Here is a 13,631-nt window from a genome sequence, read left to right as displayed (position 1 = left end):
TTACTAGGGTGAAGGCACAGCTGTGTACAGTATATAAATACACGGACGCCCATTGCACTCCGCATAGCCATTTGCTTTATGTGAGTAGAGACTACTGTTGTGGGATATTTTTTATATATGTGCTAAGTATCGTAACACGAAAATGTCACGTAGTTACCCATCCTCTCGCTCCTCCTGTCTAGCCTGCATGGGCATAGCATGCGGCTGCACCGCCAATCAAGGTGAAGGGCGGACTATCTAAAATCTATGCACACTGGCCTCAGTGTGCTTTTATAGGTTTCCTATCCCTAGTTTGGTTTGAGCGTTCCTGCTACAATTATTTTAATAGACCCCTGATTAACCTGGCTTGTTTGACTACTTTTTAGCTTTTCCCGATTTTTCCGCATACCCTGCTCTGCTACATCACCTTTACAGACGAGGCTGAACGCAGCCTGCAGGGCTTAGGAGGGAAGCCTCCATGACAGCCCTAGGAGGGAAAGGGTTAACTTCGTAGGGAAAGTTAGAGGTGGAGGAGGGACAGGGAGGAGTTAGGGGGCCGTTACGGAGCTTCCCGCTGTTTTTCGGCAGTGAGCCGGAAGCAGCGGGAGAAGTAACCACTCACCCAGTAAGCTCCCGTTGCCCCGCTCTGTTCCGTCATGTCTGAGGCTGATATGCTTGCGCGGCTGCGTGCCGCTGCTGTGCACCACGGTCCCGGTTGGTTGGAGGAGACCGTGGCTGCACTTACAATGATCCCCGACGCCGATTCGCCACGTCAGGCACGGCATATGAGGTCTGTTGAAGTGGGGGACAGGCTCCCCTCCCCCGGCCCCCTTCCTGGCAGTAATATGGCGGCGGGGGGGGAGTTTACAACACCCGCTCCTGCTCAGAGGAGGCAGAGAGCGTCGCCGGGGGTGACGGTGACTCAGGCCGGGTCTGCCCGTCGCTCCCGGCGGTCCCGACCTCCAGAACGCCTCAGCCCTGAGGTGGTCCCGCGGACACGGCGTCGCAGGGGGAGCCCTAATATGGACGCTGCAGGCCAGGCAGCTGGGGGGACCGCCCCTTCCCAGGCCCTGCGTCCTGGCAGGAATCCCAGGCCGCGACGGGGTCCGGCGGTTCTCAGGGAGTCGCAGGCCGGGCTCCCTGTCACCCCCCCCCCATCAGATGCAAGATCGGGAAGACTAGCTACGGCCGCCCTGCCTGGTGATGCTCCGGCCAGGGGGCAGGCTTCATCGGGATCGTCGAGACGGACGCCTAGACCTGCAGCGACGTCGAGGCAACAGGTCCGGTCGGAAGTTTGGATCCCAGCGGTCGGGCGGCAGGTTGCCGGCCCATCTGCCAGCGCGTCATCATCCCCGGTTCGGAGATGTCGGTGGGATGGCCAGTCGTCGGCGAGAGAGGAGCTGGAAGACGGTGAACTGGACGTGTATCGGCGAGGGCAGGATGGTCCGGCTGACGGGAACACAGCGCCTGTGCAGCCCGGTGAGTGCATAACTCCATCTTTGTCGTATCCAGCGATTTTTATGTCGGGTGTCGGCAGGGGGGCTGCTAGCGTCGGATCGGTGGCCGGTAGTGGCGTGGGCGGGCGCGACGGCGCGGGTCTAGCGGACTTGGTGGGTTGCTTGCGGGAGCTGGTCGGGCGTCTCGATAGGGCGGCGGCGCCAGTAGTTATGGAGGTGTCCCCGGCGGTAGTTTGGGAGGGCCCCAGGGAAGTGGGATTGTTACAGGCGCGCCCCGTAATGGCGGCTACGGAGGCGGTCGCGGTGTCGGTACAGACCGAGGCCCAAAAAGACGGCGATCGGGTGCGTATTGATGATCGTGCTCGCGGGGAGGTATATGTTTGCTTTGAAGGTCCGTTGGGGGCGCACTTAAAGCAGGAGGTGCGTGAGCGTATTTGGAAGGACGAATACGTTGAGATTTTTTCTCTTCTGCCGCTTGCTAAATTCAATTTGGATAGGAGCAAGCGGGATGAGAGCAAGAAGGACGAGGAGGAGCGTCGGCGGTATAGGCTTATCCCGCAGACGTTCGTAAATTGGTCGCAGGCGTTCGCCATCTTAGCCAGTGTAATAGGGGAAAAGGCGCCGGAAAATTGTTCGGCGTTGTTTTGTTATTTTGACGCCATTGGGGAGGCTCATCGGGTGTACGGGGGGCAGGCTTGGCTCAGATACGATGAGCAATTCCGTCAGCGTAAAGCGGTTCGGCCGGCGATTCAATGGGACCAGAAGGATATTGCTCTCTGGTTAAGGGTCACGGCTCCGGTTAGGCAGCCCTTTCCCGGGAGCGTTGGCCAAGGGGGCCAGTCCAGTCAGGTCGGACAGGGCGGTGGGGCGAAGTTGGGATTCTGCTGGCAATTCAACGATGGCCAGTGTAAGTTCGGGGCCACGTGCAAGTTCAAGCACGTGTGTTCGGAGTGTAATGGTGCATCCCATGGGGCGGCAAAATGTATGCGGAAAAAGAGGTCAGGGAACCAGTCCTCCTCGGCTGGTCAAGGGGTTGTCACCGGTGAGGGTGGAAAGGATGGCCCCCTATCTAAATGAGTATCCGGATAGGGCTGCGGCGAAGTTGCTTTACGAAGGGTTTAGTGTTGGTTTTATTATTCCTCCGCCTCCTTATGAGGTCCCGGTTACGCGGAGGAACCTTAAATCGGCCTACTTGCATGCTGAGGTCGTGTCGGAAAAGTTGTTTAAAGAAGTTTCGTTAGGCCGTATGGCGGGGCCTTTTATTGATCCGCCAATAAAGGATTTAGTTGTGTCCCCATTGGGTATTGTTCCAAAGCGCGAGCCCCAAAAATTCCGGTTGATTCAGCACTTATCGTTTCCCAAGGGTTCGTCGGTAAATGACGGGATTGATCATGAGTTGTGCTCCGTAGTGTATACCTCATTCGATAAAGCGGTTGGGTTAGTTCGTGCTGCGGGTCCAGGCGCGCTGCTCGCAAAAACCGACATCGAGGCGGCGTTCAGGTTGTTGCCAGTTCATCCAGAAAGCCAACGGCTGTTGGGTTGTTTTTGGAATGGGGCTTTTTACGTGGATCGGTGCCTTCCGATGGGGTGTTCCCTTTCTTGCGCGTACTTCGAGGCTTTTAGTAGCTTCGTGGAGTGGGTGACGAAGGGTGTAGCCGGGGTCGATTCGTTAATACATTACTTAGACGATTTCTTGTGCGTCGGCCCGGGGGGTTTGCCGGTTTGCGGTAATTTGCTTCATGCACTGCAGAAGGTTGCGAGGGATTTTGGGATCCCTTTGGCGCCAGAAAAGACTGAGGGCCCGGTAACGACGATTTGTTTTTTGGGAATTGAGATAGATTCGGTGGCTATGGAGTGTCGTCTTCCGATGGATAAGTTGGGGGCTTTGAGTCAGGAGGTACGTCGGGCTTGCAAGTTAAAGAAAATTACGCTGCGGGAGATTCAGTCGTTGCTGGGGAAGTTGAATTTCGCCTGCCGGATTATGCCAATGGGGAGGGTGTTTGGTAGACGGTTGGCGGCGGCTACGGCGGGAGTGCGTGCGTCACATCACTTTGTACGGCTCAAGGAGGAGCATCGGGCTGATTTGCAGGTATGGGATGACTTCTTGGGCCAGTATAACGGTCGGTCGCTATGGATGGCTCCAGCGCAGGATACGAGTGATTTGAATATTTTTACGGATGCAGCTGGAGCGGGCGGTTTTGGAGCTTATGGGGGGGGTCCGTGGTGCGCGGGTCAATGGCCGGCTAGCTGGGTGTCCAGTGGACTCACGCGGAATCTGGCCCTGCTCGAGCTGTTTCCCATCGTGGTTGCGGCGACCATCTGGGGGGACAGGCTCAGGGATAAGAAGGTTCGTTTTTACTGCGACAACATGGGGGTGGTGCTGGCCATTAACAACATCACGGCATCCTCTCCTCCGGTAATTCAGTTGTTGCGACATTTAGTGTTGGTGTGCTTGTCATTGAACGCGTGGGTGGTGGCGGTGCACGTGCCGGGGGTACGGAATTGTATCGCTGATGCTCTTTCTCGCTCGCAGTGGGACCGGTTTCGGCAATTGGCACCGGGAGCGGAACGTCTCGGCGTGGTCTGCCCGGAACATCTTTGGGATCTGGTCTCGGTCCCGTAGAACGATTGGTGGAAAGGTCGTTGGCGCGCTCAACGTGGAGTGCTTATTCTGCTTGTTGGAGGCAGTGGGAGGAGTGGGTAAGAGAGTTGGGTGACGTCAACACGGATAGAGACAGGTTGGTGGCACTTTTGTACTGGTTAGGGGACGCCTGGGAGGCGGGGTTTTCATTGGCAAAGGTTAACCGTTTCATGTCGGCGGTGGCGTTTGGTTTCAAGTTACGGGGCTTTAGGGATGTGTCTAAGGAATTCTTAGTGGGGCAGGCTTTGAAGGGTTTGCGCCGAGGTAGGGTCGAGGCGGATCGTAGAAGGCCTGTGTCGTTTTCTCTGTTGAGCTCTTTGGGCGGATCATTAGCATCGGTCTGTCGTTCTTCGGCCGAGATGAGGTTGTTTCGGTTAGCTTTTTCTTTGGCGTTCTTTGGGGCATTTAGAATCGGCGAGTTGGTTTCGCCAAGTACCAAGCAAGCTGGGGGGTTGAGACTGAGAGACGTGAGCATATATACAGATCGGCTGGAGGTATGGTTGCGTCGGTCAAAAACTGACCAATTAGGAAAGGGGAAGCTGATAGTGTTGTTCGCTCTCCCGGGTTCGGCTATGTGCCCGGTGGCGTGCAGGCAGGGTTTTAAGCCACAGGTGGGGTCTCCGGAGTTGCCATTACTATGTCACGAGGACGGGTTATTTTTGTCTAGATTTCAATTTAGAGCTGTATTCAAAAAATGTTTGGCGGCGGTCGGTGTCGCGGCGGACGCGTACTCATCTCATTCCTTCAGGATCGGCGCAGCAACGGAAGCAGGGCGCTGGGGGTTGGATGATGAGGGGGTGCGGCGCATCGGTCGTTGGGAGTCCAACAGATTTAGGTCTTATGTCCGCCCCCATCTGTTATGAGTTTTGCTGTTTGCACTTATAAGAATGTTTTGTGTGGTGGTATTTAACTTGCTTTTCCGTTTCAGATCCGCCTCCGTGTTTGGTGTGGTTGCTGGGCCACTCTTACGTGCATTGGGGGGCTTTGAGGGCGGACGTCCGCCCGGACGGTCGCCAGTTGCGCATTCCGCGACAGGATGCGGTTTTGCATTGGCTGGGATTTAGAGGTATGTCGTGGAGTAGGGTGTTAGCAGAATTCCAGACATATGCCCGGCTTGATAGGGTCCCGGAGATCTTGGTCTTGCACGTGGGTGGGAACGATTTGGGAGTCCGCCCTTTTCGTGAGTTGGTGCGGGATATTAAACACGATATGTTGTGTTTGTGGGTTTCTTATCCCAGGTTGGTAATTGTGTGGTCGGACATTGTCCCAAGAAAACATTGGCGGCTGGCTAGGTCAGTGGAAAGAGTCAATAAGGCTCGCATTAAGGTTAATCGCGCGGTGTCCCGATTTGTAGCCAAAAATGGGGGCATTTGCGTTCGGCACAGGGACTTGGAGTCAGGAGTGGGGAACTACTGGAGGAGCGATGGGGTTCATTTGACCGAGGTTGGGATTGATCTGTGGAGCTTGGCAATAGCAGAAGGAATTGAAAGGGCGGTGGTGGTGTGGCGGAACTCACAGGCTTAAGGTGGTCAAGGCCTGTTTCGCTGTGGCGGGGGGAGTCCTTGAGGCCAGTCAGTACAAAATTGGTGGGGGGGTCGCATCGGGGGTATGCGTCCCCCAAAAAAGGTACATGGTTGAAGACTTCATCGGGTGTTATCCCTTTGAAGTGGTCTTCTGGTGGAAGGTATATCACTCGAAGGCTTCATCGGGTGTTATCCCTTTGAAGTGGACTTCTAGTGGTCGGTATAGCACTTGAAGGCTTCATCGGGTGTTATCCCCTTGAAGTGGACTTCTGGTGGTTGGAGCCATCTGCAGAGGTGAGCGGTGCCTCCGAGCTGGTTTACGGCTGGAGGTAATTAGTGGTTTGCAGATGGCTAACTCGAGGTGTGTAAAAAAGGAATATCTAAAATGGCTTCAAGGACTGCCCCTGCTCGGTCTAATGTTAACGTTAAATTGTTATTTATGATTCTGACCCATGTTGGGTCATGTGAATTATTAGGAGGAATTCTCTGGTGGATTCCTAATTAGTTATCCGAATGTTTCGGATTTAATTTGTTTTAAACTGTGAAATTAATAAAACGGCTGCTGTGGCCATTTCACATCCAACCTCGGTGTCACGTGTCTTTTTCCTAAAGGTGGGGGTGAAGGGATTGGTAGGGATAAGGGAAGGTGCACTAACACACGACTCTACTTAGGCAGGTCATGACCCTTGGCTCGTCTGACTACCATTTTGGCTACCACTGTTGTACCGCCCACAGGCTCTGCTTGACTTCTGTTTCCTGATCCTTGGCTAGCCGGCTACGTTTACGTGTTATCCCATTTTAGGAGCTCAACTAAGCTGTCAGAGGCGCGTCTCACAACAAGCTTGTGGACTATTTCCAACGAGTCTCTGAGTATATTAGATCTTAGTAATGTGTTAGGTGACTTATTGAGACCTGTATGTTCTTTTTTTTCTTCTCTGTTATACCTCCATTTTTCAGAGCACTGTCTTGTGTACTGAACTTCGAAGAGGCACGGCTTATGCAAATTTGTATAAAAGGGGCATTCTCAGACTGTTTTAGGGTGGTGCCTTAAATATCCCACATTTTGTGTTTCAATTGTTGGGACATATCATAAGGTATATTGCCTATGTAAGCAGATCAAATTTGTAATTTGCGTTACTTAAAAATGTGGGCACTCTATTGGTTCACACTTCCACTCAAGTGAATGAAGCCGATCCCTGCACAGGGAACGGGAGCACCAGTGTGCAGGGAAAAACAGTCAAGGGGCCACAACGTTTAAACGCTGCAGCCCCTTCATTCTCTGGATCAGTGGAGGTCCCAAAGGTCTTATCCGCACCGATCAGAAAGGGATGGCATATCCTACCAGATTAGTAGACAAGACTGCCCCTCTACATAAACTTCAGAGTGTAACTAGCACATTTCTAGTTCTAATAAACTACATGGCCTCATGGTTAGAAAGAACGATTCATGGTAAATTAATCTGAAGTCTAGACTTTTTCTGGTGGCCACTGGTGTTCTTCTTAAACATAGAGATGCTCTGAAGGTGAAGAACACTGTAGTTTATGCCACTGGTGATCAAGCAGTCCATAAGCCTGATGAAGTGACAGGTCATTTTGAGAAGTGCATGGTCTAGTGGTCGGAAACACTCTATGAACACTCAAAACTAAATTGCACCCTGTCATGTATTCTGACACCTGGATCTATTAGTCATCCATGTAGCCAATCTAACAGCTCATGTAACTTCAGAAACTCTCTTATTTGGAAAAACTGATCGATGCAGTGAACTTTTTGGTCTTTCACATTCAGAATAACATTATGCAAGTATTTGATGGATCAGATATATAGACTCCAAACAGAGTAGTAACAAGGGCTGGGAGCTGTCTATATCACAACCGTCCCCCCATATCATATAGGCAGCTCTATGATAATGCATATACCACAAAGAGACAGAAAAGAGCCTTTAACGCCAATATATATATAAAAGTATAAATCTTTATTACACAAACACTGTACATAATTTAAAATAACATAAAGAGACTCTAGTATAGAAAAGCGGAGACCGCATCAAATGTTATTGCTACCTGTCATCCAAGAGTAACGCTACGACTATTTCAGCAGTTCTCTAATTATCAGTCATCAAAACAATAATACACCATCCTTAAAATGTAAGAAAAAGAAAGGGAGAACAATGTCTCCATAGGTAACAAGTGTATCAAGGGACAAAAGTGTAGTACATGTCATAACAGACAATAATATGCTCAAAGCAAGACTGCTAAGTCACAGACTTACCCATAGATAGAATCAGGTGAGTGTAAAAGAGTGATGTCCGTATTTGATGGAACATTAATATACAGTACAATAAATAGTAGTTACATTTTAATTATATTTCCACATAATTTGTATGTTCACTATTAATATATGGAAATATACTACATAAACAGTTGAGTAATTCTGTATAAACCTGCCATTACTTATCTTGTACTCATCCTGAGTTACATCCTGTATTATACTCCAGAGCTGCACTCACTATTCTGCTGGTGGAGTCGCTGTGTACATACATTACATTACTTATCCTGTACTGATCTTGAGTTACATCCTGTATTATACTCCAGAGCTGCACTCACTATTCTGCTGGTGGAGTCACTGTGTACATACATTACATTACTTATCCTGTACTGATCCTGAGTTACATCCTGTATTATACTCCAGAGCTGCACTCACTATTCTGCTGGTGGAGTCGCTGTGTACATACATTACATTACTTATCCTGTACTGATCTTGAGTTACATCCTGTATTATACTCCAGAGCTGCACTCACTATTCTGCTGGTGGAGTCACTGTGTACATACATTACATTACTTATCCTGTACTGATCCTGACTTAAAGCCTGTTTTATACTCCAGAGCTGCAATAAAAATTCTGCAGGCTTCAGAGCAAAAAATCTCCCAGCTTGCGGCTCACTGACTGCATACAGTTTGTCCTGATGATTTAAATTTTGGGAATTGTATTTTTTACACTAGGCACTGTTGTAGGCAAAACACTCCAACTGCAAAATAAGAGCACAGTTAAGTTGTGTGGGGTGTGTCTGTCAATGAAGTTATTGAAGTTTCCAATCACAGCCAGAAGAATTGTGAATGCAGCTCTAGAGTATAATACAGACTGGGATTTAGGAACGGTACAAGATAAGTAATGTTTTTACAATGTCACTGTGCAAGTTAGCGACTGTGCAAGTTATTGGGACTGTGAATGGGACAGTGGTGCAACACCCTGCACGGTCGTTACGAATGTAACGGTGCGTGCACAGCACGAACAAGAAGGAAACCATGTAAACAGTAAGAGACTAGCGCCACGGCCCCTTCAAACAGCTGATTGGTGGGGGTGCCAGGAGTCGGACCCCCCACCGATCTAATATTGATGGCCTGTCCTATCTAATTTTAAAAACCAGAAAAGCTGCATTAGGCGTAGTTCAGACAAAATTTATCATGAAGATTTTGGATGTAATTGGGGATCTGCAGAAACTACAAAGGGTTTAAAACAACTTTGTTTTGGAGCAGTTGCTAAACCTTTTCTTGTGTGACTGCAAGGCATGGTTTTATCTCTGTAATCAGCAACCAGCTGGCTTGTCAATGAATAGCACTGAAGGCCCCTGGCCACGTTTCATGTGAGGTCTTGGCTGGGTGGCCAAGCAGGCAGCCCGCATCCAGTGTCAGAGCTATTCAAGGCTATTGGCACAGCAGTGTCCCCATTAATTTCGGCTTGTCACATGCTGTCATGCAAGTTACACCAGAGAGGAAATGACCGTTAAAGAGAAAAAAAAAATTTGCTTGGGCTCTTCCAAACTTTATCTCTGAGGTTAGACAAGTGGAGACAATTAGCTTCTATCCTGTCACAGCTGCAGGAAAGTGGAGCCAAAGAACCAAGCCCCACGCCAACGTACCTTTCCTGCCTGCCCGCAGCTTCACTTATCAACATCTGCCACATTGAAGTCCCTCAAACTACCAGTTAGAGAAGTAATATTCCATTTCCTGAAGCCAAAGTTCATTCATTCATTGAAGCCATGTGCTGGGGCTAACCCAACATCTGAAACATGCTCCTTATCTTTTATAGTATTTACAAAAATAGCTAGTCCTTCCTTTCTATTGTGGACCACATGTAACGGTAAAAGTAAAATCTACTCCACCAGTCTCCGGTCATGGCAGCTATTTAAGTTTTACTATGAAAAATACATATGAAATGTCTTCGGTTATTTAAAGAGAAGCTGTCACCTTTCCAGACATGTCTATTTTAGTAAATACTTGTATTCCCCATGAAAAAAAAAACTATTTTGTATTGTTGCGTTCCTCTGTTATTCCTCCTAGAAATGTATAGTACCATTCCCCTTATCAATGGGACGTGTTCTCTCTCAGCACTGATTGGAATTGTAATCATGAAACAACCCCTTTAATGACTTTTGGAATCTGGTTGCCATATTTTTTGTGTGTAGCAGACCTAAACAGCACTTCGCTTTGCAAAGTTCTCCGAGCTTTCTCATTCGCAAAATCTTAAAGGGTTTTCCCATAATCCAAATGTATCACCTATCCATGGGTGATAAATATCTGTTGCTTGAGGGTCTGACCACTGCGACACCCACCAATCCAGAAAACGGCCTTACCTGGCCATCCCTGTGCGCCCAATATGAATGGAGCGTTACTGTGAATGCTTGACCACCGCTCCATTCATTTTCTATGGGGCTGCCTAGCGCTATTGTAAAAAGTGAAAATAAATATCGGGCCTAGATGTACTTTAATGAACGCATTGACACTTTACTGTAGAAGATCAATAGAAAGCAACCCAAAAGGTAGGTTCCTGGGCAAATTTCTTGACACAATCATTGGTTGTTATTAGATTCTCATGATCATCTAATTGGTGCACAAAATGACTGCCTCCTCCGCTGTATCGGGAACTAGAAGTTTTGGAGTGGTTTCGAGTCAGGTTGAATTGTTCATCCTCTTCTTTTGCTGTTTTTTTAGGACATGATGCATCAGCTTCTTCAAGGATTGGACTTTCTCCATTCACACAGAGTAGTACATCGAGACCTCAAACCTCAGAACATTCTGGTCACCAGCAATGGACAGATAAAGTTAGCAGACTTTGGCCTTGCCAGGATCTACAGCTTTCAGATGGCACTTACGTCAGTGGTATGTTTTATATTTGTATTATTATATTTAGGTTTGTATTTATTATGTGTATAGGATGCCGTCTCCTCTACTACCTGGTCATGGTTTACAATATTCTCCTCAAAATGTGGTTGAAACAGGAAACATTTAGGTTCTTAACCCCTTAAGGACGCAGCCTAGTTTTGGCCTTAAGGCTCAGAGCCCATTTTTCAAATCTGACATATTTCACTTTATGTGGTAATAACGTGGGAATGCTTAAACCTACCCAAGCGATTCTGAGATTGTTTTCTTGTGACACATTGGGCTTCATGTTCAAGGTAAAATTTGGTCGATATATTCAGTGTTTATTGGTGAAAAATTGCAAAATTTAGAGAAAATTTTGAAAAAATTGCATTTTTCAGAATTTAAATGCATCTGCTTGTAAAACAGACGCAATAGTCACTAGTTCACATTTCCCATATGTCTACTTTAGATTGGCATCGTTTTTTGAACATTCTTTTATTTTTCTTGGACGTTACAAGGCTTAGAACATAAACAGCAATTTCTCATATTTTTAAGAAAATGTCAAATGCCTTTTATTTAAGGTACCTGTTCAGTTCTGAAGTGGCTTTGAGGGGCCTATGTATTAGAAACCCCCATAAAACACCCCATTTTAAAAACTAGACCCCTCAAAGTATTCAAAACAGCATTTAGAAAGTTTTTTAACTCTTCAGGCATTTCACAGGAATTAAAGCAAAGTGGAGGTGAACTTTGCAAATTTCATTTTTCTTGCGGAATTTCAATTTTATTCATTTTTTTTTCTGTAACACAGAAGGTTTTACCAGAGAAACACTACTAAATATGTATTGTCCAGATTCTGCAGTTTTTAGAAATGTCTCACATGTGGCTCTACTGCGCTCGTGGACTAAAACACAAGCCCTAGAAGCAAAGAAGCACCTAGTGCATTTTGAGTCCTCTTTTTTATTAGAATATATTTTAGGCAGCATGCCAGGTTTGAAGAGGTGTTGAGGTGCCAAAACAGTAGGAATCCCCCAATAGTGACCCCATTTTGGAAACTACACCCCTCAAGGAATTCATTTATGGTTGTTGTTACCATTTTTACTGCACAGTTTTTTCACAGCACGTATTTGAATTGGGCTGTGAAATGAAAAAAATTTCATTTTTTCCAATAAAATGTCATTTGTGATCAAAATTTCTTATTTTCACAGGGAACAAAATACCCCATTTGGTTGCCCAATTTGTCCTTAGTGTGGCAATACCCCATTTGTGGTGATAAACTGCCGTTTGGGCCCATGGGAGGGCTCAGAAGGAAAGGAGCGCTATATGTTTGTTGGAGTCCAGATTTTGCTGGATTGGTTTTCGGGTGCCATGTCGCATTTGCAGAGCCCCAGGGGTATCAAAGCAATGGAAACCCACCAAAAGTGACCCCATTTTGGAAACTACACCCCTCAAGGAATTCATTTATGGTTGTTGTTAGCATTTTGAGCACACAGTTTTTTCACAGCACCTATTTCAATTGGGCTGTGACATTAAAAAAATGACATTTTTTCCAATAAGATGTAATTTTTTATCAAAATTTCTTATTTTCACAGGGAACAAAATGCTCAATTTTGTTGCCCAATTTCTCCTGAGTGCAGAAATACCCCATTTGTGGCAATAAACTGCTGTTTGGGCCCATGGGAGGCCTCAGAAGGGAAGGAGCGCTGTGTGTTTTTTGGAGTCCAGATTTTGCTGGATTGGTTTTCGGCTGCCATGTCGCATTTGCAGAGCCCCAGAGGTATCAAAGCAATGGAAACCCACCAGATGTGACCCCATTTTGGAAACTACACCCCTCAAGGAATTCATTTATGGGTAATGTGACCATTTAGACCCCATAGTTTCTTCACAGAACTTATTTGAATTGGGCTGGGAATTTAAAAAATATATATTTTTTCCAATAATATGTCATTTTAGCTCAAAAATTCTTATTCTCACAAGAAATAAAATACTCAATTTTGTTGCCCAATTTGTCCTGAGTGCGGCAATACCCCATTTGTGGTGATAAACTGCCGTTTGGGCCCATGGGAGGGCTCAGAAGGAAAGGAGCGCTGTGTGTTCTTTGGAGTCCAGATTTTGCTGGATTGGTTTTCGGGTGCCATGTCGCATTTGCAGAGCCCCAGAGCTATCAAAGCAATAGAAACCAATCACAAATGACCCCATTTTGGAAACTACACCCCTCAAGGAATTCATTTATGGGTGTTGTGACTATTTTGACCCCATAGTTTTTTCACAGAACTAATTTGAATTGGGCTGGGAATGAAATCAAAATTATTTTTTTCAAGTAATATGTAGTTTTGGCTGAAAATTTCTTATTTTCACAAGAAACAAAATACCCCATTCTGTTGCGCAATTTGTTCTGAAGGCCGCAATACCCCATTTGTTGTGATAAACTGCCGTTTGGGCCCATGGGAGGGCTCAGAAGGAAAGGACCACTATTTGGCTTACTGGGGATTTTCTAGTGCGAAGTCATGTATGCAGAAGCACCTGAGGTACCAGTACAGTTGAAACCCGCAAGAAGTGACCCCGTTTTAAAAACTACACCCTTAAGGCATTCATCTAGAGGTGTAGTGAGCATTTTGACCGGAGACCTACACCCAATAAACTGTAATGTGGGTTCTCCTGGGTATGGCAATACCCTACATGTGGCTGTTATCAGCTGCCTGGGCACACAGCAGGGCTCAGAGGGGAAAGACGAGGGGGGATAAGCTGTGCGGAGTGCATCAGGGTAAGTAAAATTGGGGTAAATTATAAACCAAGGGATGTATGATAAATTTTAAAACACGCTTTCATACAGAGCTCTGGTTATTCGGGACACGTGTCACATTGATATATTGTGTCATCCATTATCGCCCTCTTA

General features: G+C 47.1%; 1 protein-coding gene and 1 long non-coding RNA gene across 2 annotated transcripts in view; one reads left to right on the top strand and one right to left on the bottom strand.

The window, feature by feature from the left end:
• CDK6 (cyclin dependent kinase 6) overlaps positions 1-13,631 on the top strand; it is a 138,921-nt gene that overhangs the window by 65,981 nt on the left and 59,309 nt on the right. The window contains exon 4 of the mRNA XM_075827712.1: positions 10,589-10,756. Coding sequence (XP_075683827.1) covers positions 10,589-10,756 — 168 coding nt within the window. The remainder of the gene's footprint in view (positions 1-10,588; positions 10,757-13,631) is intronic.
• Positions 1-13,631, bottom strand: part of LOC142652171 (uncharacterized) — a 94,280-nt gene that overhangs the window by 71,491 nt on the left and 9,158 nt on the right. The gene's annotated exons all lie outside the window — the stretch shown is intronic.

Source organism: Rhinoderma darwinii, chromosome 5 (assembly GCF_050947455.1).
Source record: "Rhinoderma darwinii isolate aRhiDar2 chromosome 5, aRhiDar2.hap1, whole genome shotgun sequence".
In the NCBI taxonomy this organism is placed as follows: Eukaryota; Metazoa; Chordata; class Amphibia; order Anura; family Rhinodermatidae; genus Rhinoderma; species Rhinoderma darwinii.
Note: the sequence above shows the minus strand (reverse complement) of the source record. Positions and strands in the feature narration are given on the sequence as shown.